Genomic DNA, 25,228 nt, shown 5'->3' with positions numbered 1-25,228 from the left:
TACTAAATCCTTTTTAGAAAGTGTTGCAATGACATCCATGCTAGCATGACCTAACCTTCTATGTCACAACCAACTATCTTCCTCTTTTGTAAACAAAAGACAAAGTTCTTTGGATGCTATGTCACTTAGGTCAACAATGTACACATTTGAATGTCTATAACCCTTAAATGCAATCCTTATGGATTGAAAAACAATTTTAAAACCTTTATCACTCAATTGACAAATGCACAACAAGTTATGCTTCAATCCATCAACAAGCAACACATCATTTATAGTTAGAGACTTGTTATCGATAGAGTTAATGCTAATGACTCTTCCTTTTGAGTTGTCACAAAACAAACATTTGCTCAATCCTTTGGCTTCAACATTGTGAACAAGCTCTTATCTCTTGTTATGTGTCTTAAGCATCCACTATCAAAGTACCACTTGATTGATCCTTGCTTCTTTGCTTTAAGACATACCTACACAATAAATACCTTTATGCACTTTTTGGCACCCAAATAGCCTTGGGTCCAAGGGAGTTAGGCTTAATCATTCCCTTAGGAATCCAAACCCTTTTTACCACAAAAGGTTTGCCCTTTCTGGACATGTATATGTGCTATGACCAATGTACTTGTAAAAACAACATTTCCTATGAAATGCTTTTGATTTAGTGGAAGATTTATAAGATTTGTTAAAAGGTTTTTCATTTGAAATTTTTTTATAACCCAAACCTTCTTTGTTAAATGCACATCCTTGTAAAGCAAGCATTTCATCAAGTCGTTTACTTCCCAAATTGAATTTTGCTTAAAATTCCCTTTGTCTTTTCAAGTTAATTTTTTAAACCAATGTCTCCTTTTGAGTTTTTCACAAGATACTTTCAAAGCATCAATTTCTTTAATCAAAGAATTTTTCTCAATTGAAACACACTCAAAATCCTTTTGAGCTTTTCATGATCACTCAAGAGTTTTTCATGCTCATTTTTCAAAATGCATGCTTGTTTCTTTGAAAAACTGTTTATTGAAGAAATCTTTTCAAACTCTTCCATTAATGACTCAAATGCACATATCAATTCATCAAAAGTGTAGTGCTCATATTCATTTACCTCATATTCTGAGTCCTCGTTCGAATCACTCTCCTTCACCATAAGACAAAGGTTGACTTACTCCTCATTTGAATCGCTTTTCACTAGAGTCATCATTGCCAATCCATGTGGCAGCAAGAACCTTCTTTTTATATTGCTTATCCTTTTTGTCCTTCTTTTTCCATTTGATTTGAGGACAATCTTGTCGAATATGGCCCAGTTTCTTGCATTCATGGCAAATTATCTCTGATTTTCCCTTATCTTCATCATTTCTTGCTTTGAACTTTTGGAAGCTCCTTCCTTTGAACCTTTTGTTTCTTGCAAGAAATTTGGTGAATCTTTTAGCCAAGAAATTGGTTTCATCTTCTTCCATAGAGGAATCATCTTCCTCTTCTTCATTGATTGTCTTGAGGGCAATTTCCCTCTTTGGTTTGCTTTCTTCTTCCTTTGGTGTTCTCTTCATCTCAAAAGTTAGCAAACTTCCAATTAACTCATCCATTTGCTCTTGATGATATCCTTTGATTCTTTTATGTCTGTGACCTTCATTGTCCAGCTCTTTGGCAATGATCGTAGCACTTTCTTTACCAACTCAAGTGTCTCAAATCTCTTTCCAAGACCTTTGAGACTGTTCACCAAGTTTGAGAACCTTTTATAGATGCGGTGATGCTTTCTTCAGTTTTTATCTCAAATAATTCGTACTCTCGGAATAGTGATGAACAATTTTAATCCTCGCAAGTATACGAATCACAACTATAATATAGTGTCCACAAGCAAGGGTCGATCCCACAGAGATTTGTAAGCACTCAATTAATCCTAATAAGCTATGCCTTAATCAAAACAAATAAATTCAAGCTAATTAAAGAACTATTGATTAAAACTAAGTGTAAAAAGAAACTAAAAATTAACTACTACTGACTGAGCCAAAATAACAGCAATAAAAACTAATTTAAGAACCAATGAACTACAACCTATGTATCCAATTTCACCATAATAATCCAGTTTTATGCCAACTATCAAACTATTGTTATCACAATCCAATTTCTAGGGTTCGCACTCACATAGTTAAGGTATTATCGTAACGTGTTTGGGATTAACCTAGTATCTTTAACACGAGACTAGCTAGGGCATATAGTCTAGCCTAATGATTAAAAACCCATTAAACACAAGAGCACTCAAAATCATGAATAAAGGTGCATCTATCAAGGCATATGCACAGATACTAATCATTCAAGAAATCATGAACCAATTAGCATTCTGTCAGGGCGTATGCACAAAATACTAATCATTCATTCACACGAGCTATTCAAGATTAACTAGGGTGTGTACTCTAACCTTGTCTCACACAGTCAATTAATTAACATTAAAGGTGATCAAGCAATAACATCAACTAAAGATTGAATAAAGGATAATGAATAAAACTAGAATTGTAATGGATTGATAAGACAAATAGAATTAATAAAGACATAAAACCTTCTAATTAGGCTACATTAGATCCCTAGAAAAGTATTTAGTTGCACATGAGCATAAGGAAATCAAACCTCTAAATCTTGAAAACCATTAAGTACAAGAAGAAGAAGATGAAACCCTAGGTAAGATCTCCTCTCCTTGCCTCTTCCTAATTTTATTTGATATCATAAACCCTAGCTCCCTAAAATATTGCTAAGGACATCTATTTATAATATTAAAGTTGTGAGGGTATTATGGCAAAAAGTTATACTTCAATTAAAAACGCATAATAACAAATATGCCCATCTCCAAGCACTAATGTAACTTTGTCTCCATTTTTAACCATATTCCATGTCTAACTAGGCCATGATCAGCAAAAAAATTGTATCTCTATCTCTTATCTTTAAAACGCCACCAGAACTAGGTCAATCAGAGTTGTGTAGCTCAAGTTATGATCATTTTCATGCAGCATGTTCTAGTAGAAAAATTTTCGAACATAAATTTCCCGCATTGCGTCGTGGCATGATTTATTGGCATTGCGGCATGAAGTTTCTGTCCATTTTGCAATTTTATATGTGGCATGGGAATAGTTCTGCTACAGCGTAGGAATAGTTCTGCTCGGCGAACAATCTTAAAAAATCCATAACTTCTTTATTTGAGCTCCGATTCTCAAACTGTTTGTTCCTACACGCTTATGATTCTTTCATCTTCAATGTCCATGTTTGAAAATCTCATTTTTCAGCACCTAAACACTCGAAAATTCTCAAAACATACCCGTGATTCTAGAAACAAAAGAGATACAGATATTAAGTAAAATTAACCAATTAAACCTAATTCCCTCACAAAATACCCTTAAAATAACTAAGTATGAATGCACTTCCAAGCACTCATCGCAACCCCCAACCAACTTCTTGCTAGTCCCTAGCAACCGAAGTGATCTAAAATCTAGTTCTACTAACCTAACCTAAACCATTTCCGTAGGTTGACACGATTGCATTTAGCATATGCAATAAGCCTTTAAACCCCTAGGTCCCCTTTGTGGATGAGTTATAGTCTCGTGAGGATTTATAGTGATGTTACCCACAAACATCCAACAAATCTACTAACACATAAACACTTACACATAAAATAAAAATAAAACAAAATTTTTCCAAACTAATTCATATAAGTGTCTCACAAATCGCATACACACAACATATAGAATAATCAAACTTCACCTCAGATCTAGGAACATCCTAAACATCAATCTCACCTTTGTTCTCAACTCTCTAACATCCATCAATCCACAATCTGTCAATCCTAACACCAAAAATAATTCCATAGGCAACATCTATAGACAAAAAATTGATCCCAATAACTATGAAATATGAGTAAAATTTTGTAAACACAAACTCCATAGGCCTACTTTTCAAACCACTCTCCACTAATATAGAACAATCACATAACTTTAGATCATTAGGACTTTATTGAGCTTGTAATGTTTAGGCTAAGGTATTTGGTTATGAAAGAATGGAAAGGAATCAACAAAATAAGAGGATTAATCTTACTTATTTGCAACAAAATCGCTCAAAGCATATCACATTCTCTCTAAATTTCCCAAGCCTTTGTTACGTCTCTCTTCCTTACCGCATTTGCTTTTACACACTTTCCATAATTATTTGATTCATTCCTTTTTTTTTTTTTTTTTTCTTCCTTTTTTTAAGATTTTTTAGATTTTTTGTTTTTTTGAATGAAACTACTGTTAGGAAGCATGGATATTACAATCTTCCCCTTTTTACCTTGATATTCACAACAAACCACAACCCCCAACGCATTCTTTTGAATACCCTCCAGAATTTTTTTAGGATAACACTCTAACCCACACAGAAACACTCTCACTTTGCATAAATTCAGATTAAATCCTCTTAAAAATCATGGGTAGAGTTGTGTGTTTAAGGGTTAAAAGGGTATGTTATTGTGGGATAAATGAAAGAAAATCAAGGCTAATATAAATTCAATATCGGCACAAAATGGTGACAAGAGATAATAAAATATAGGGTTGGTTGGAAAGGCACAAACAATCCAAAGATGGCCTAAATTATTTCTTCAATCATGTGTTGTCTTGGATTTCGCCTCAAGTGGTCATCAAATAGGTTCTAGAATTTGGGGATCTCAAAAATGTCATAGGAAAATCACACACAAAACATCCCTAAATGCCAAAACTAACCAACCTCACAAACCACATTCTTGAGGGTCTCAAACTTATGCAAAACCAACATTCAGAATTATTCCTAAACTAAAGTAAAATTTGACTTGTTCTAAATGCCCATGTCATTGACATATAAATTAATTCAGAAAAGGTGAAACACACTTAATTAAAAATAACATAAAAACACACCAAATCTAAAAAAAATTCACAAAAATTAAAAAAAAAATCAATTAAGAAATTTTAGGAAAAGAGAACTTCCCGACCCCCAACCTAACGCCTACATTGTCCTCAGTGTAACAATTAGAAAGGAAAAACAGAGAAGGAAAGAGAAAGTTACCCCCTTTTATAGACATCATCAAAACCTATGTGGTGCCACGGTGCCATTTTCATTACGCCGCGACATCAGGTTTCTACCTAAATTGCCTTATGTCTCTTCCTTGCTATGCCACAGCTTAAATATTTTATGTTGTGGCATGAAGCTCTTTTCTTGCAAAGCAACTAAACCATAAAATACAGCAAAATAACCTGAAACAAAACAACGAAAACACTTGGAAAACAAAAGAAAATGAAACCATAAATTAAATTAAAGAAAAAGTTCAAAGAAAAAGCTTGGGTTGCCTCCCAAGAAGCGCTTCATTTAATGTCTAGGTTAGACAGAATACGCAGTCTTTGGTTCAAGGAGGCTTCCTCAACTTAACATTAGACATCTTTGGTATTGTGCTATCTATGGCCTCTAAATATTCCTTTGCTTCTTTATCAACAAATTCATTATCCTCTGCAGCCAAAGCCAACTCTACTTTATCTTTTGTCTCAACCTGCAAAATACTAGAGAAAATAATTGGATCCATAGAATCAACAAGAAAACACTCATTAGGTTTAGAAGGAGAATACAAAGAATTGAAAATTCCACATTTTGATCAAGAACCGTCATTTTGAGTTTTCCATTTTGCACATCAATAATTGTATTTGTTGTGGCCATGAACAGATGTCCAAGCAAAATGGGCAATTCATTGTCGAACTTTGACGGTGTCTCCATATCTAACACCACAAAATCTACAGGAACAATCAATTTATCAATTTGAACTAAAATGTCCTCTACAATACCTCTTGGATATTTTCACTGAAAGGTCAGCTAATTGTAGAGTCATTGTTGTAGGCTTCAGCTCTCCCAATCCCAATTGATGATAAATCGAATAAGGCATCAGGTTGATGCTTGCACCCAAATCCAACATAGCTTGCCTTTCCTTTTTATACCAATAGTAATGCTGATAATAAAACTCTCAGAATCTTTCAGTTTGGGTGGTAATCTACTCTGTAGCACCGCACTAACTGTTTCATGAGGGTCATTCTTACGCTTACATGTGGTCAGCTCTTTGAAAAACTTTGCGTGGGCAGGTAAGTTCCTAATCATGTCAAGCAAGGGTAAGTTCACATTAACTTTAGACTAGATATTATAAATTTCAGAGAATGACTTATCCCATTTTCTTTTCTTCAATCGGCTTGGAAAAGGAATAGGTGGAACATAAGGCTTTGGCGGAGCAACGATGGGACTAATCTCCTCATTTTGAATGGCTACGCTTGGTTGCTTCTCCTTAGCTCTATCTTCCCCTGCATCATCATTTAAATTCACATTAGTCTCAGAATTAATTTCTTTATTAATTACCTTACCATTTCGTAGTACTTGTTAGTAACTGATCAGATTCGCACAACGAAAAAACGTAATATTTAAAACGAATCGATCAATTACACGAACCAAGATCCAAGTACAAATTATAACGTTTTCATGCATAAACTGAAACGTAAAATAAAATTGTATAAAAGCGAATCCATACAAGGATTTAGTTCATACCGATGTTTGGAGGCTCCTCTGAATATCTTTGACTTCGGACATGAACACTGTTCACCATATACTATTCACTGTTACTGTTCATCGTCTACTGTTCACCATCTATTGTTCACGTGATTCTTCGTTGATCGATCCAATGTAGGATCGCACTCACAAAAGTCCACATGAAGATAATCCGCAGAACCCTTGATTATTTTGCTAGAACAATCAAGGGCTTCAAGAATCAAGCAAGAAGAACAAAAAAGTTTTGTTCTTCAAACAATAGTGTAACGTGAGAGAGAGAGAGAGAGAGAGAGAGAGGGTGGCTAGGGTTTTTTTATTATTGAATAATCCTTATTTTGTTTTAATTTTAAGTTGCACTTATATAGTGCAACAATTAAAACCCTATTCCACTTAGAAATGGTCATGGGCTCCAACCCTAGTTCACGCTTGCAACCAAACACACCCTTTATGGCATTTTAATTAATTAATTAATTATTATAATTAAAATCAATTAATATATAATAATATATTAACATTCAATTAATAATAATAATTCATTTAAATATATACATAGATATATTTAAATATAATCTCACTAATTTAATTTTAATATTAAAATTAAACACAGGCAACAACCTCAGCAAAAATTTAATTGCATTGTGAGATTACCAAAATCCCTTTCGTCCTAAAAGACAAAATACCTTTTCAAAAATTGATTCTTAAATTATCTTCTAGGTGTGTGACCCGTAGGCTTCCATCATATCGGCAATGTGTGTATCGCGATAATACCAGTTAATTGTCTACTACACACAGACCAAGATGGCCCTAGCAAGGCATCATGGCCACTCGATAGATTCGGATAAAGCGAAACTGCAGCCTATCAACGGTATGGTTACCATGCAATAAATCCTTTCATCATTTGTTATCTCATCGAGACTAGGTACAGAAATAGTGTCAACCTCAGATATCCATCATGTTTGTATTTCGTTAATGGACCAATGACCGGAATAATAAATTGAATGAGCATTAACTCAATCCCACTGTAGCCACAGATTGGTCATTACCATTTACTGAATTACCCAGTGAGATAATTCTCCCGTACTCAGAAGTGATGAGTCCTTTGTCGATCCACCATAGTCTCGATACACCTCTCAATGTAGTCAATCACTACTGTATTGATAGCCTGAATAGAACTACGTTGGGCTAGTGTCAAACTACACCAATTGGTGCACAAGGCGCTCCGGTGATCTCAAGTTAAGGATCACATGCACCACCGTCCGTTAGAGGATTATCCATAGACACTAGGGTTACCATCCATATGGAATCCTCTGTGGGTCTGTCCAGTGAACTTGCCTCTAGCAAGCACATCTGTGCACCCAAGTTGTCGGCAAACAACCTTGACAAGTGAGATCAGTCACTGCCTTTCGACAGGGTCGTTCAACACTATGATAGCCTTACCGTATTATCTGTGCCCTTAGTTCAGAATAATACTGGGGCTACGGACGTTTCTAGAATGGCCACCATATGTGCTCATAGGGTTCTCACTATCAAGATTTGAAACACTTGATACCCTCGTCACGGCTCTACCATTCTAAGGACATATATCAATACATATTGCAATAATAATGATTTACGCGATATAGAATAAAATGCCTTTTATTGATTAATGAACATTATTACAAAGAGTCAATTCTACAATAATTGATTGGCTCTAGGGCATCTACTCTAACAATCTCCCACTTGCACTATAGCCAATCATTCATGTATTTAATACCAAATGACCTTAAGTGTTTTTCATGCTTCTACTGCGACAGAGGCTTTGTCAGTGGATCGGCGAGATTGTCATCAGTATGTACTTTATAGATCTGTATATCCTTCCTCTCAACCATTTCTCTGATGCGATGAAAACGTATGAGTATGTGTCTGGACTTCTGGTGAGACTGTGGTTCCTTTGCTTGAGCGATTGCTCGATTGTTGTCACAATAGACATCTATCGGATCAACAATCGTGGAAACCACACCAAATTTAGTGATAAACTTCTTAATCCAAACTGCCTCCTTGGCCGCATCAGATAATGCAATATACTCAGCCTCCATTGTAGAGTCCGTTATAGTTCTTTGTTTGGAGCTCTTCCAGCTCACTGCACCCCCATTGAGACAAAATACAAACCCTGATTGCGGTCGATAATCATTTTTATCTGTTTGGAAACTAGCATCATTGTATCCTCTTACAGTGAGCTCATCTTCCGCTCCATAAATCAAGAACATGTCCTTAGTCCTCTTCAGGTACTTTAGGATGTTCTTAACAGCTATCCAGTGACACTCACCTGGATCTGATTGATATTTACTACAAGTACTCAATGCACATGAGACATCAATCCGAGTACACAACATGGCATACATGATGGATCCAATTGTTGATGCATATGGGATCCTCTTCATTCTATCTCTCTCATTGTGTGTTTTAGGATACATATCCTTAGAGAGATAGACACCATGTGACATGGGAAGAAATCCCTTCTTGGATTCTTCGATACTGAATCTCTTCAGTACCTTGTCAATGTACGTACTCTAACTTAGGCCAAGCAACCTACGTGATCTATCTCGGTAGATCTTTATTCCGAGGAAGTAGGTTACTTCTCCTAAGTCCTTCATGGATAAGCACTTGGATAACCAAGTCTTTACTGACTGCAAGTTTGGTATATCATTCCCGATCAGAAGTATGTCATCGACATACAACACTAGGAATGCCACTATGCTCCCACTCACTTTCTTGTAAACACAAGGCTCATCTTCGTTCTTGATAAAACCAAATTCTTTTACGGCTTCATCGAAACGAATGTTCTAGCTCCTTGAAGCTTGCTTGAGTCCATAAATGGATCTCTACAACTTGCGTACCTTATCAGCTTGACTATCAAGAACGAAACCATCGGGTTGTGTCATATACACATCCTTTTCAAGGTTACCATTTAGGAAAGCCGTTTTGACATCCATTTGCCAAATCTCATGATCATGATATGCTGCAATCGCAAGCATAATCCGGATGGATTTAATCATGGCAACTGGCGAAAAGGTTTCTTCATATTCAATACCATGAATTTGTTGGAAACCTTTGGCAACCAATCGTGCCTTATAAGTGTGCACCTTACCATCCATGTCAGACTTTTTCTTGAAGACCCATTTACACCCTATGGGTTTTACCCCTTTAGGTGGTTCCACCAGAGACCATACTTGGTTCTGGTACATGGAGTCCATCTCAGATTTCATGGCTTCAAGCCATTTAACGAAATCTGGGTCTGATATAGCGTTTTCGTTGGTTCTGGGTTCATCGTCTTGGTAGACTAGTACGTCACCATGTTGAGTCACGAGATAACCGTATCTCTATGGCTCATGGCGTACTCTCCCAGATCTACATAGCTCTTGTGCTACTTGAGGTGGTTCACTTTGATCCACAAATTGTGGAGTGAGCTCCTCACGATGTTTAACCACCTCTTGTGGCATACATTCCCGCCCTTGGTCTAATGTATCTTGTGGTTCTAGAACTTCATCAAGTTCTACTTTTCTCCCACTAGTATTTCTTAGGAAAAATTCCTTTTCTAGGAAAACACCAGTATGAGCGACAAAAATTTTGCACTCTTCTGGGTGGTAGAAATAGTACCCTTTGGTTTCCCTGGGATACCCCACAAAAATGCATCCCTCAAATTTTGGGCCTAACTTATTCGAAGTCAATTTCTTGACATAAGCTTCACAACCCCAAATCCTTAGATAAGACAAGTTGGGCTTTCGCCCACTCCATAGTTCATATGGAGTCTTATCTACGGACTTTAACGGCACATAGTTCAATACATGAGTCGTAGTCTCTAGGACATAACCCCAAAATGATACAGGTAGATCACTAAAACTCACCATAGACCTAACCATGTCAAGTAAGGTCATATTCCTCCTCTCAAACACTCCATTGTGCTGGGGTGTATACGGAGGGGTGAGTTGTGACATTATCCCACATTCCTTCAAGTATTCACCTCCTCGATCTGACCGAAGAGCCTTAATACTTTTGCCCAACATATTTTGTACTTCATTCTTGAATTCTTTGAACTTATCAAAGGCTTCAGATTTATGTCTCATGAGGTAGATATAACCATATATACTGAAATCATCAGTAAATGTGATGAAGTAAGAATATCCACTTCTGGCTTCAACTGTTAGTGGGTCACATACATCACTATGGATGATGCCTAATAGTTCAGTAGCCCTTTCACTTTGTCCTGTGAAAGATGACTTGGTCATCTTGCCTAGAAGGCATGACTCGCATACCTCAAATGACTAGAAGTCAAAAGGGTCTAAAACTCCATCCCTTTGAAGTTTTGCAATGCAGGTCTAATTAACATGACCCAATCTACAATGCCAGAGGTATGTATGGTTTTGATCGCTATGTTTAGCTTTCTTAGTTTCAATGTTGAGAATATCCTTATTGTTTAAATCAAGAACATATAATCTGTTATATAACCTTGCAATTCCAAATAGAATACCATCCAAACTAAAGGACAACAATCCATTAGAAATTTCAAAACACAGGTACAAAATAACAGTCTTTGAGTTCTAATAATAAGCATGTAGGCAAAGACAAACAATAAGTCCTTATAGCTAATACAGCCAAAAGTGCTCCATTTCCAACTTGTAGGTCCACTTCTCCCTTGGCAAGCAATCTACTCTGCCTTAGTCCTTGCACACCAGTACAAATGTGAGTACCATATCATGTGTCAATAACCCAAGATGTTGAAGGAGAGAAGTTAATCTCAATCATGTACATACCTGAAGTCGAAGCATCTGACTTCTTCTTATTCGTGAGGAAAGCCTTGCAGTGTTTCCTCTAGTGGCCAGGCTTGCCACAATAGAAGCAGACTACCTTCCCACCTTTCCCAACGCCACCCTCAGGCATGAGAGCATCCTGTCCTTTGGGCTTGGGCTTGGGCTTGGGATTGGCCTTGGCCTTTCCCTTGCCCTTACTATTTCCTTTACTGGCAACAACTAGTAAAACGGGCTTGGACTTTTTCATGTCCTGCTCTACAATCCTTAGCATGTTTAAAAGCTCTGACAGAGGTTTCATCATGGTGTTCATATTGAAGTTTATTATGAACGATGAAAGAGTATTAGGTAAGGATTGCAGAACTAAATCCACTTGTAATTCTGCATCCAACCCAAATCCCAAAGTCTCAAGCCTCTCTATGTACCCAATCATCTTGAGCACATGAGGACCAACTTGGGCTCACTCAGTCATGTGACTTCTAAACAATGCACTCGACACCTTGTATCTCTCATGTCGAGCATTTCCTTCAAAAAGCTCCTTGAGGTGAAGAATTATGGCAACAACGTCCATATTCTCATGCTGCTTTTGCAGCTCAGGTGTCATCGATGCTAACATAAGACATTGAACAGTATCAACATCGTCAAGGAACCTTTGGTAAGTTTCCTTTACTTCCTGAGTGGCATCAAGATCAGGCTCAGCCAAATAAGGCTTGTCAAGGATATATAATTTCTTTTCGGACTTCAGTACAATTCGAAGATTTTGATACCAGTCCGAGAAATTAGATCCATCCAACCTGTTTTCTTTCTCGATTATCGATCGTAGGTTGATATTGCTCATTTTAAATGTATTTACAATATAGAAAAGTAAAGTTATTATCATGTTTATTTTCATTATTTAATAAGGCATTTTATTAAATAATTACTCCCACTATTTTCCTTAAGCCAAAAGCCCTCACTATTAACTCGGGAAAGCCCATTGGCTTTCCTAGTGGACTGAGATCCCATCTAGCTCATTTCAAACCTTCGCTTTAGCAAACAAGCCAAAATGGGTTGATTAGGTAGGCCAAAAAACTTAATCCACACCAGTTGATTGCTCCTACTATCAACCTCAAATGTGAAGCAAGCTAACAAGCCAATCACACAATCCAACGGCCTAGCCTGTAAGTAATTGATCTACCATACACAGCGGAAAACAAAAATTCAATCGGTAAATCAATTACCTTTCTTTGCCTAGATCCGAGTATAGATTATACTGTTTACATGTTTATAAACTAAAATCTGTATAAAGTAAATCCATTCAAGGATTAGAATACTTACATATGTTTGGAGGCTCCTTCGAATATCTCTGATTTTCGGACAAGAACACTGTTCACGGTTACTGTTCACGATTACTATTCACTATCTACTGTTCATTTGATTTTTTGCCAATTGATCCAAAGTAGGATCGCACTCACGGAAGTCCACACGAAGATAATCTATAGAACCCTTGATTATGTTGTTAGAACAATCAAGAGCTTCAAGAATCAAGAAAGAAGAACAAGAAAAGTTTTCTTCTTGAGAGAGAGAGAGATAGGGTGGCTAGGGTTTTAATTCAATGAATAATTTCATATGTTTTAATTTTAAGTTGCATTTATATAGTGCAACAATTAAAACCCTATTCCACTTAGGAATAGCCATGGGCTCCAACCCTAGTTCACCCTTGCAACCAAACACACCCTTTATGGTATTTTAATTAATTAATTATTATTATAATTAAAATCAATTAATATATAATAATATATTAACATTCAATTAATAATAATAATTCATTTAAATATATACATAGATATATTTAAATATAATCTCACTAATTTAATTTTAATATTAAAATTAAATACAGGCAACAACCTCAGCAAATTTAATTGCATTGTGAGATTACCAAAATACCCTTTCGTCCTAAAAGACAAAAATACCCTTCTCACAAATTGATTCTTAAATTATCTTCTAAGTGTGTGACCCGTAGGCTCCTTATCATATCGGCAGTGTGTAGTATCGCGATTAACACCAATTAATCGTCTCACTACACACAGACCAAGATTGGCCCCTAGCAAGGCATCATGGCCACCCGATAGATTCGGATTCAGCAAAGTAGCTACCTGTCAACGATATGGTTACCGTGCAATTCGATCCTTTCATCATACGTTATCTCGACGAGACGAAGGCATAGAAATAGTGTCAACCTTCGGTTACTCTCGATATTATTTATTCAGTTTCTGGACCAATGACCCGTATTATAAACTGGATAGAGCAACAACTCAATCCCACTGTGGCCACAGTTTTAGTGTCATTGCCATATACTGAATTGCGCCGTGAGATAACTTTCTCCCGTACCCGGGAGTGATAAATCCTCTGTCAATCCACCATAGTCTTGATACACTCCTTGATGCAGCCAATCACCACCGTATTGACAGCTCTGAAAAGAACTGCGTTAGGCTAGTGTCAAACTACACCAATCGGTGCACAAGGCGCTCCGGTGATCTCAAGTCTAAGGATCACATGCACTACCATCCGTTAGAGGATTTATTCCATAGATAACCATCCATATGGAATCCTCTGGTGAGTCTGTCTAGTGAACTTACCTCTAGCAAGCACCCATGTGTTGCACCAGGTTGTCGGTAAACAACCTTGACAAGTGAGATCAATCACTACCTTTCGACAGGGTCGTTCAACGCTATGATGGCCTTACCGTATTATCTGTGTCCTTGGTCAGAATAATACTAGGGCTACAGACGTTTCTAGAATGGCCACCATATGTGATCATAGGGTTCTCACTATCAAGATTTGAAACACTTGATACCCTCATCACAGTTCTACCATTCTAAGGACATATATCATTACATACACGATATAGAAGAATATGCCTTTTATTGATAAATAAACATTTATTACAGAGTCAATTTTACAATAATTGATTGGCTCTAGGGCACCTACTCTAACATAGCCGTCGTCCTCAAGTGTGATTCCTAGTATCAGTAGAGTGGAAACTACATGTCGCCACGTACACATAACGAGTGTACTTCTCTACTATGCCTATGATGTGTTTATCAACCTTCGCAAATGAATTTTAACCTCCCACTGGTAGAAGTGTACCCTTTGCTTTGTCGAACAAGGTTCCGACGAACAGTGGTTTAATTAAAACTATGGTGATGGAAGGCATACGTGACTTAATATACTTAAGTTGAGGGTTTTTATTTAATGTCTCGCCAGATTATTATTTTTGTTAGAGTGTCATTGTTTGGCATGTTATTGAACATTCAACTTTAGCATGCATTCTAAACAAAATAAAACGTGTTGGTACATGGCCCACTAAAACCGATTTCCTCGAGCCTAGAGGAATCGATGGGTCAACCTAGGGGTTTAAAAGTAAATCTTGGGTCTTCAAGTTATTCCTCTTCATAGCTCCTTCGTTTCTTCTTCACGATCATTACAAAGTATTTTTATAATAAAAAAAAAAAAACCTATTATAATTTACATTGATAAAATAGAAACCTCGCGTTACATACGAGGGGAGTGAGATGAGTCGAAGAAATACATGGAGATATAAGAGAGAGAGGCAGGACACGCAGGTCCTATTTCTTTATAAAATTACAAACAAACCCAAAAAATACAAAAACATACCAAAGGTCTAAGGCTCATGTACCGGGCACCATGCAATTTCAAACAAGAACATTGCATACATCCAAAATTAACATTTTGAATTTGGGTGGGTGGAATTATTAAATTACCCTTCTTATATGTGCAGAATTATTATTGGCTTTATAAGTTTAAAAACTGCAATTTGGCCCCTGTGCGAAAAACAGAAAAGCAAAATGGAACAATAGCTTTCTTGCTGCGGCGAAGAAATTTGTTCGCCACGGCGAAGTTCATACACACATAGTTGCATTTCGCCGCAGCAAACACCATAAACTTCCAGAAAACACAAAACGTTCTAGAGAGATTCATGCCATGGTGAAGTTTTATTTCGCCGTGGCCAGATTCACTTTTTGCATCTCGCTGCGGCGAAGTGTTATTTCGCCACGGCTGACGTTGCAAAACAGTGAATCACACAATAACCCTTTTTGTTGTTTTTTCACGTAATGATATAGATCCAAATCAAATCGAATGCACAAGCATTCGACCAGGACATCAACCAACCAATAAGTCACTCATCAACACATCATTAGTCAATTGATCAATTAAACAAAATTTTACAGATTTAAAAACAATCAATTTATGCATCAACATGTTATCAATCAAATATACATGTTATCAATCAACGATTAAACATTATAATCTGGTAACCTGGCTCCGATACCACTGTTAGTAACTGACCGGATTCGTGCAGCGGAAAAAATAATATTTAAAATGAATCAATCAATTACACGAACCAAGATCCGAGTACAGATTATAATGTTTTCATGCATAAACTGAAACGTAAAATAAAACTGTATAAAAACAAATCCATATAAGGATTTAGTTCATACCGACGTTTGGAGGCTCCTCCGAATATCTCTGACTTTGGACACGGACACTGTTCACCGGCTACTGTTCACCATCTACTCTTTACCGTCTACTGTTCACATGATTCTTCGCTAATCGATCCAATGTAGGATCACACTCACGGAAGTCCACACGAAGATAATCTGCAGAACCATTGATTATTTTGCTAGAACAATCAAGGGCTTCAAGAATCAAGAAAGAAGAACAAGAAAAGTTTTCTTCTTCACACAAGAGTGTAACGTGAGAGAGAAAGAGAGATAGGGTGGCTAGGGTTTTTTATTATTGAATAATCCTTATTTTGTTTTAATTTTAAGTTGCACTTATATAGTGCAACAATTAAAACACTATTCCACTTAGGAATAGCCATGGACTCCAACTCTAGTTCACCCTTGCAACCAAACACACCCTTTATTGTATTTTAATTAATTAATTTATTATTATTATAATTAAAATCAATTAATATATAATAATATATTAACATTCAATTAATTATAATAATTCATTTAAATATATACATAGATATATTTAAATATTATCTCACTAATTTAATTTTAATATTAAAATTAAATACAGGCAACAACCTCAGCAAATTTAATTGCACTATGAGATTATCAAAATACCCTTTCGTCCTGAAAGACGAAAATACCCTTCTCACAAATTGATTTTTAAATTATCTTCTAAGTGTGTGACCCGTAGGCTCCTCATCATATCGACAGTGTGTAGTATCGCGATTAACACCAATTAATTGTCTCACTACACACAGACCAAGATTGGCCCCTAGCAAGGCATCATGGCCACCCGATAGATTCGGATTTAGCGAAACCGCAGCCTGTCAATGGTATGGTTACCATGCAATCAAATCCTTTCATTATTTGTTATCTCATCAAGACTTAGATACATAAATAGTGTCAACCTCAAATATCCTCGACATGTTTGTATTTAGTTAATGGACCAATGACCGGAATAATAAATTGGATTGAGCATCAACTCAATCGCATTATGGCCACAGATTTAGTGTCATTGCCCTTCACTGAATTACCCAATAAGATAACTTCTCTCGTACCCAGGAGTGATGAGTCTTTTGTCGATCACCATAGTCTCGATACACCTCTCAATGTAGTCAATCACTACTGTATTGATAGCTCTGAATATAACTACGTTGGGTTAGTGTCAAACTACACCAATTGGTGCACAAGGCGCTCCAGTGATCTCAAGTCTAAGGATCACATGTACCACCGTCCGTTAGAGGATTTATTCCATAGACACTGGGGTTACCATCTATATGGAATCCTCTGGTGGGTCTGTCCAGTGAACTTGCCTCTAGCAAGCACCCATGCGTTGCACCAGGTTATCGGCAAACAACCTTGATAAGTGAGATCAATCACTACCTTTCGACAGGGTCGTTCAACGCTATGATAGCCTTACCGTATTATCTGTGTCCTTGGTCAGAATAATACTGGGGCTACGGATGTTTCTAGAATGGCCACTATATGTGATCATAGGATTCCCACTATCAAGATTTGAAACACTTGATACCCTCGTCACAGTTCTACCATCCTAAGGACATATATCATTATATATAACTATGATTTACACAATATAGAAGAATATGCCTTTTTATTGATAAAAAAAAATTATTACAGAGTCAATCTTACAAGAATTGATTGGCTCTAGGGCACTTACTCTAACAGTACTGTGACTGCATTTGCTTGCTTAGGTTGCCTTGGTAATTTCCCAAGAACATGGCCTTGTACCCCCTGCTACATGTCCTATTTGAACCTCCAACTTCCAAATTGATGCCTCTTGTTGCTGAAATCTCTGTTAAAAATTCTATTTGTTTTTCTGAGAAACTTGAATAAAATTATTCAATGTCTCTTCCAATGAGGGCTTCCGCGGTTGATTGTTAGAGCTCACTTGTTGCTGATTGTTGTTCCAAGAAAAATTGGGATGGGTCCTCCAACCCAAATTATAAGTATTCAAATAAGGATCATGAGGCCTTGGGTTGTAGGAATTCATCATATTGGCTTGCTCAACAAACTTTGGAAAATTTCCACGAGAAGAACAAAAATTATTTGCATGACCAACAATACCACAAATAGCACATACCTCATTGGAATTTCTTAGTCCTTGTCCTATCATCATGTTGCACATAGTTTTTATTTGCTTGGTCAATCTTGAAACCTGCATAGCCAAATCAATGTTAGTATTTACTTCATATATCCCTCTTGATTTTCCTCTAACACTTTTCTGCTGCGAGTTGGCTCCAAGCATCTCATACAAATCATAAGTCTCTTGTGCAGTTTTCTCTCCCATAGCACCAGCTGCAACATTATCAACTATGGCTTGACAAGCCTGTATCAGTCCATCATAGAAAAATTGATTCAACAACTCTAAAGGAAATCTATGATGTGGACATTGAACTAAAAACAATTTAAAATGTTCACAAGCTTCATGGAATGGCTCACCTTCAATTTGGGTAAAAGTAGCAATCTTACCTTGCAATTCAGCAGTCTTGGCATGAGAATAAAATTTACCTATGAATTTATAGTATACTTCACCCCATGTGGTAACTGAAGCTAGAGCCAAAGTCATATACCATGTCTTCGCTGCATCCTTTAACATGTATGGAAAACACCGCATCTGTAATTGATCTTCTGTCAAACCCTGCAAAGGAAAAGTCTGAATAGTAGAATAAAAATCACGAATAAAAGTTAAAGGATCCTCTGAAGCTACTCCATGAAAAGATGGAAGCATTTGAAAGTGAATATGTTTAAGCTCATAATTTCTTGCTGTATCGTTAAGAACTATGCAAGATGGTGACGTTCCAATGGTAGGATGTGTAACTCTTTCATAGGACGAGGTACGTTAGCCATTTTCTCTTCAAATTCAAAACTTGATTCGGGGGATTCTTCAGAAATTTTTGGTTCCTTCCTTGTTCCACCAATCATGTCTACTTTATCGATGTATGGAAATAATCCTTTGTCCAACAATTGGCGACCTTGCATTCACTAACTAAAAACACAAAAGATAGCAAAAACAAAAAGGAAACCTAGACAAAAATAAAGCAGAAATTAAATAAAAAACTAAGATTAAAGCACAAGTTATCAGAGAAAACTGAGTAACTTAAATCAAATCCCTGCCAATGACACCAAAAACTTGATGAACAATTTTAATCCTCACAAGTATACGAATCACAACTATAATATAGTGTGCACATGCAAGGGTCGATCACACAGAGATTTGTAAGCACTCAATTAATCCTAATAAGTTATGCCTTAATTAAAACAAATAAATTCAAGCTAATTAAAGAACTACTGATTAAAACTAAGTGTAAAAAGAAACTAAAAATTAACTACTACTGATTAAGCCAAAATAATACCAATAAAAACTAATTTAGGAACCAATGAACTACAAGCTAGGTATCCAATTTCACCATAATAATCTAGTTTTTTGCCAAGTATCAAACTATTGTTATCACAATCCAATTTCTAGGGTTTGCACTCACATAATTAAGGTATTACCGTAAGGTGTTCGAGATTAACCTAGTATCTTTAACACAAGACTAGCTAGGGCGTATAGTCTAGCCTAATGATTAAAAACCCATTAAACACAAGAGCACTAGAAATCATGAATAATGGTGCATCTGTCAGGGCGTATGCACAGATACTAATCATTCAAGAAATCATGAACCAATTAGCATTCTGTCAGGGCATATGCACAAAATACTAATCATTCATTCACACAAGCCATTCAAGATTATCTAGGGTGTGTAGTCTAACCTTGTCTCACATAATCAATTAATTAACATTAAAGGTGATCAAGCAATAACATCAATTAAAGATTGAATAAAGGATAATGAATACAACTAGAATTGCAATGGATTGATAAGACAAATAGAATTAATAAAGACATAAAACCTTCTTGTTAGGCTACATTGGATCCCTAGAAAAGTATTTAGTTGCACATGAACATAAAGAAATCAAACCTCCAAATCTTGAAAACCATTAAGTACAAGAAGAAGAAGATGAAACCTAGGTAAGATCTTCTCTCCTTGCCTCTTCCTAATGATATTTGATATCATAAACCCTAGCTCCCTAAAATATTGCTAAGGAAATCTATTTATAATATTAAAGTCGTGAGGGTATTATGGTAAAAAGTTATACTTCAATTAAAAACTCATAATAACAAATCTGCACGTCTCCAAGCACTAATGTAACTTTGTCTCCATTTTTAACCATATTCCATGTTGAACTCAGCCATGATAAAATAAAATAAAAGATTTAGCTCTGTCTCTTAGCTTTAAAACGCCACCAGAATCAAGTCAATTGGAGTTGTGTAGCTCAAGTTATGATCATTTTCGTGCAGCATGTTCTGGCAGAAAAATTTCCGAACATAAATTTCCCGGATTGCGCTGTGACATGAAGTTTCTGTCCATTTTTCAATTTTATGCTGCGGCATGGGAATAGTTCTGCTACAGCATAGGAATAGTTATGCTATGGCAAACAATCTTAAAAAATCCATAACTTCTTTGTTTGAGCTTTGATTCTCGAACCATTTGTTCCTACACGCTTATGATTTTTCATCTTCAATGTCCATGCTTGAAATCCTCATTTTTAAGCACCTAAACACCTGAAAATTCACAAAACATACCTGTGATTCTAGGAAACAAAAGAGATACAAAAATTAAGTAAAATTAACTAATTAAACCTAATTCCCTCACAAAATACTCTTAAAATCACTAAGTATGAGTGCACTTCCAAGCACTCATTAAATAGCATCTCTATTTTTTATTCTTTCACTTTACTTGTTCCCTCAAGAGCTGATTGGAGAATTTCCCAAGCTTCTTTTGCCATCTCACAAGCTGAAACTCTTCCAAACTCTATAGAATCAAGAGAACAAAACAAATTGTTAAGGGTTTTATCATTTAAGCTTGATTTCTTTTATCATCAGCCGTATATTCATCTTCCCCTTTAGGAAGATTGTTTCAGGATCCTTTGGAACAAAGTTTCCTTTCTCTATTATTCTCCACAAGTTATAATCTATAGACCTAATATGGAGTCTCATCCTAATCTTCCATTGTGTGTAGTTTATAGAATAAAATAATGGGGTCTAATAGTGCAATGACTCTCACAAAGACATGTGTTTGTAACAACTTCTTTCTACTATCAAAATCATTAAATATATTAATAAAAAGAGAAGTATACTTATCAAAATAGTTAGGCCCAAAAAATTTTCTTTACTTAATATATACAATTTTTACAAAGTACAATATCATTTGTACTAGAAGACTCTCAAAACAGTGGACACTGCAGCCAAGTCTCCCCGCTTGCCGACGTCCGTCCGACCATGTCCTCACCTATGACCTGTAAAAACATAGAAAACAACGGGGTGAGCACAAAGATGCTCAGTAAGTAAATCTTCTACTCTACTATCCCCGTGTATCACTCTTCAATTCTAATTCTCACTGTTCTTTTCTTTCTTTCTATTCTTTCTTTCAACACCCATGCGGAAATATCATAATAACATGCATGGATGAGATGCCTATGCACTAAAGCATAGCAATGCATTTTCTCTCTTTTCTTTTCTTTTTATTCTTTTCTTATTCTTATTCTTATTCTTTGCCGATCGGTCTCGGTTGATGCATGGATTCGGAACCCTTAGTCATGTGAGTATACTCTCTCTCGTGTATAGCCCTCACCCACATGTATTCTCATGGCTATACGAATTCTTTTTCTCATTCTCATTCCGCTCTCTCATGGCGGAGACCGCTCTCTCATGACAGTTACATGCGGTTAATTTCTACACTCACGGGCTCCCCATCACACAACCTATTCTCTTTTCTCTTCTTTAGCACTTTTCTAGTGCTAACTCTTTCTTTCTTTTATTCTAAGAGAATTAGTTCTTTTCTTTTTATCTCTATTCTTAGAGTGTTTCTTTCTCATTTCTCATATTTCTTTCTTAGGTGATTATTCAAATAAACATATGCATATGGATGGCTCATGCCTAGAATCTTTCTTATATGCATTCATGAAATGCAAATATGCTATGTTGCATAAAGTAAGGTTCTTACTTTACTATGATTCTTTTAGGCATTTCATCAAACAATATGTGTGCATACATAAACTTTACTCTTACTATAATTCTACTTCTTCTTAACCATCCAAAATTGGAGTTCAATCTTAATTCGTCACACACCTGCAAAGAAAATACACTTTAAATATTCCTCTCAAAATTCTTTCAATTTATCCATACTTCTACCATTTTATCAACACAAACACACCATTTTCATGGGAATTCTCTTCTAAAACAACAATAAACTCATTCATAATCATCAATACATGACAAACATAAAAATTCAATCAATTAAATCATATAGAAATCTCTACACATCATTCAATCATGCAAATCACACTTAGGTGGATTTACTTACTTAAACTCAAGTAGATCCACTTAAGCTCTCCACTCTTGATGGCTTGATACTTTCTCTTAAACTTAAACACAAACTCATTAAGGATCCTACTCTTACACCAATAAAATTCACATCTAGAGTAAGGATTCTTACCTTTAAGTGTTAGGATCAACTTGCATCAAATTCTAGTCAAAAACCTCCCAAAAATCCTTGAAAAGTTGAATGAAAATTTGAGAGAATTGAAGGATGAGAGGGGGTGGAAAAGAAGAAATGAGAAGGTTTCTAAAAATAAACCTTAATATCTCATATTTTCTCCCCTTTTCCCATCTTACCCTTACTTTTTCTTAGGAATTCCATCTTTGTCCTTTAATTCTTTGCAAATGCACCCCCAAATAAACTATTCATGCAATTCCTTGCATTACAATCCCCACTTTTTATATATTAGGGGTAAAATGGTCTCATGTGCCCCAAAGGAAGAATTCTCTAAAAACTCAAGGAAATTTTTCAGCCGAATCTTCGCCGGCGAAGCTTTTTCTTCACCCCAGCGAAAACTTACAGCAGCTACACCGTGGGTTGTAGCACCTTCGCCGCGGCGAAGCTTCTTCGCCCGCGCGAAGACTGTAACATCAAGATTTCGCTAAGTCTTTACAATTTTAGGGCAACCACTCAACCAAACCAACAATTAACAACATAACAACTCAAATGAGGGTAAATCAATAACATTCAAGCCATCATCAAATCTTAACTACGTACCTCAAGTGGGGGCGTTACAGTGTTTATGTGCTTGCCATATCTCTTTAAATCATTTGATTTTCTATGAAAGAGCCCAAACTTTGATACCAATTGTAAAATCCTAAAATGGCTAATATCCTAGAGGGGGGTGAATAGGAGTTATAAAAATTAATGTGGTAATAAAAACTTCAAAAACTCAAATGCAATGAATAATTAAACAATAATGATGAGCAAAAAGTGCAGCAAGTAATAAATAAGTAAGGGAAGAGAGATGCTCAAAGATTTATGGTGGTTCGGAGCTTTGGTCAAGAGCCTCTACGTTACTTCTTCAAGGCAACATCCTTGAAGTTCCACTAGATTCGAATTTCACCTTTACAATAGTTTAACAAGATTTTTCCTCTGATTTATATGATTTTGCCTCTACAATAGTTTGACAAGATTTCGCCCACAAGATAGATCAAACGTTTTTATGAATGATTGCTCTGAACTAGGCTGATACATACAAGGGTTTCGATTTCTTCTAAGAATGTGTTGGAGTAGGTGCCCTAGAGCCAATCAATATTGTAGAAGACTCTTGTAATAATGTTATTAATCAATAATAAAAGGCATCTTATTCTATATCGCGTAAATCATTATTATTGCAATATGTATTGATATATGTCCTTAGAATGGTGAACCGTAACGAGGGTACCAAGTGTTTCAAATCGATAGTGAGAACCCTATGAGCACATATGGTGGCATTCTAGAAACGTACATAGCCCTAGTATTATTCTGAAGTAAGGGCTAGATAATACGGTAAGGTATCATAGTGTTGAACGACCCTGTCGAAAGGCAGTGACTGATCTCACTTGTCAATAGTTTGGTGACAACTGGTGCAAACATGGGTGCTTGCTGTAGGCGATTACACCGCAGCAAGTTCACAAAATGACCCACCAGAGGATTCCATATGGATGGTAACCCAGTGTTTATGGAACAAATCTCTAACGAATGATGGTGCATGTGATCCTTAGACTTGAGATCACCGGAGCGCCTTGTGACCAATTGTGTAGTTTGACACTAGCCTAATGCAGTTCTTTTCAGAGCTGTCAATACGTGATGATTGGCTGCATCAAGGGAGTGTCTAAGACTATGGTGGATTGACAGAGGATTCATCACTCCCGGGTATGGGAGAAAGTTATCTCACGGCGCAATTCAGTATATGGCAATGACACTAAAAATGTGGCCACAGTGGATTGAGTTGTTGCTCTATCCAGTTTAAATACGGGTCATTGGTCCAGAAACTGAATAAATAATATCAAGAGTAACGAAGGTTGACACTTTTCTATGTCTTCGTCTCATCGAGATAACATATGATGAAAGGACGAATTGCACGGTAACCACGTTGACAGGTAGCTACTTTGTTGAATCGAATCTATCGGGTGGCCATGATGCCTTGCTAGGGGCCAATCTTGGTTTTGTTAGGAAACGACCAGGTTGCGCAGCGGAAAACAAAAATTTTTACAACCATGGATCGTTCTTTAGAACCCAAAATCAAGGCATAGAAAATTACAGTTATATTCATAAGAATCTGCAGAAAAATAAATCCAAATGTTTAGATTCATACCCAGTTTGGAGGCTCCACCAATGTTGTCCCTGAATGTTTGCTACCGATCCAAGTGTAGGATCGAACCGTAGAGGTCACACGAAGACAATCAACAAGAACCAAGGGGATTTGCTAGATCCTCCTTGGCCTTAAGAAATCAAGAAAGAAAAACAAATGATTGTTTTCAATGGAACAATGAAAGGGGCGTGGTGAGTGAGTGTAAAAAAGGGGCTGCTGTGTGTTTTATCAAAAGGCAAAATGAATTATTATTAAATCACACAAACACTATTCCTTTTATAGGCAAACCAAGTGCCCTATTCCCAATGGATGGGCTTGGGCTCCAACCCAAACACTCCATGTTGCCAAAACTCCCATTTGTATTTTAATTTAATTTCATTATCTAATTAAAATCAATTAATATTTAATTAACATTTAACAATAATGATGATTTAATTATATGTGCGAACACACATTTAACCGTAATTTCACTTATTTTAATTTTAACAATTAAATAAAAGGCTAACCTCAGCAAATTTAATTGCACTGTGAAATTACCAAAATACCCTTTCGCCTAAAAACGAAAACGCCCTTCTTCTTCTTGGCTCTTAAATTATCTTCTATGTGTGGGACCCATAGGCTCTCTCATACCGGTAGTGT

At 36.3% G+C, this 25,228-nt stretch overlaps 1 protein-coding gene and 1 non-coding gene across 2 annotated transcripts; one reads left to right on the top strand and one right to left on the bottom strand.

Annotated features, from left to right (window-relative positions):
* Positions 1-1,148: 1,148 nt before the first annotated feature.
* On the bottom strand, positions 1,149-1,562 carry LOC116105614. The gene has a single exon (XM_031392023.1). The coding sequence runs from the start codon at positions 1,560-1,562 to the stop codon at positions 1,149-1,151; it is 414 nt and encodes a 137-aa protein (XP_031247883.1).
* A 16,684-nt stretch (positions 1,563-18,246) lies between these two features.
* Positions 18,247-18,352, top strand: LOC116105645. The gene has a single exon (XR_004124103.1). It is a non-coding gene; the product is annotated as a small nucleolar RNA R71 (small nucleolar RNA).
* The last annotated feature ends 6,876 nt before the right edge of the window (positions 18,353-25,228 follow it).

The sequence above is a fragment of the Pistacia vera genome, unplaced genomic scaffold (assembly GCF_008641045.1).
Source record: "Pistacia vera cultivar Batoury unplaced genomic scaffold, PisVer_v2 Contig501, whole genome shotgun sequence".
Taxonomy (NCBI): domain Eukaryota; kingdom Viridiplantae; phylum Streptophyta; class Magnoliopsida; order Sapindales; family Anacardiaceae; genus Pistacia; species Pistacia vera.
This window is presented reverse-complemented; position numbering and strand designations above follow the sequence as displayed.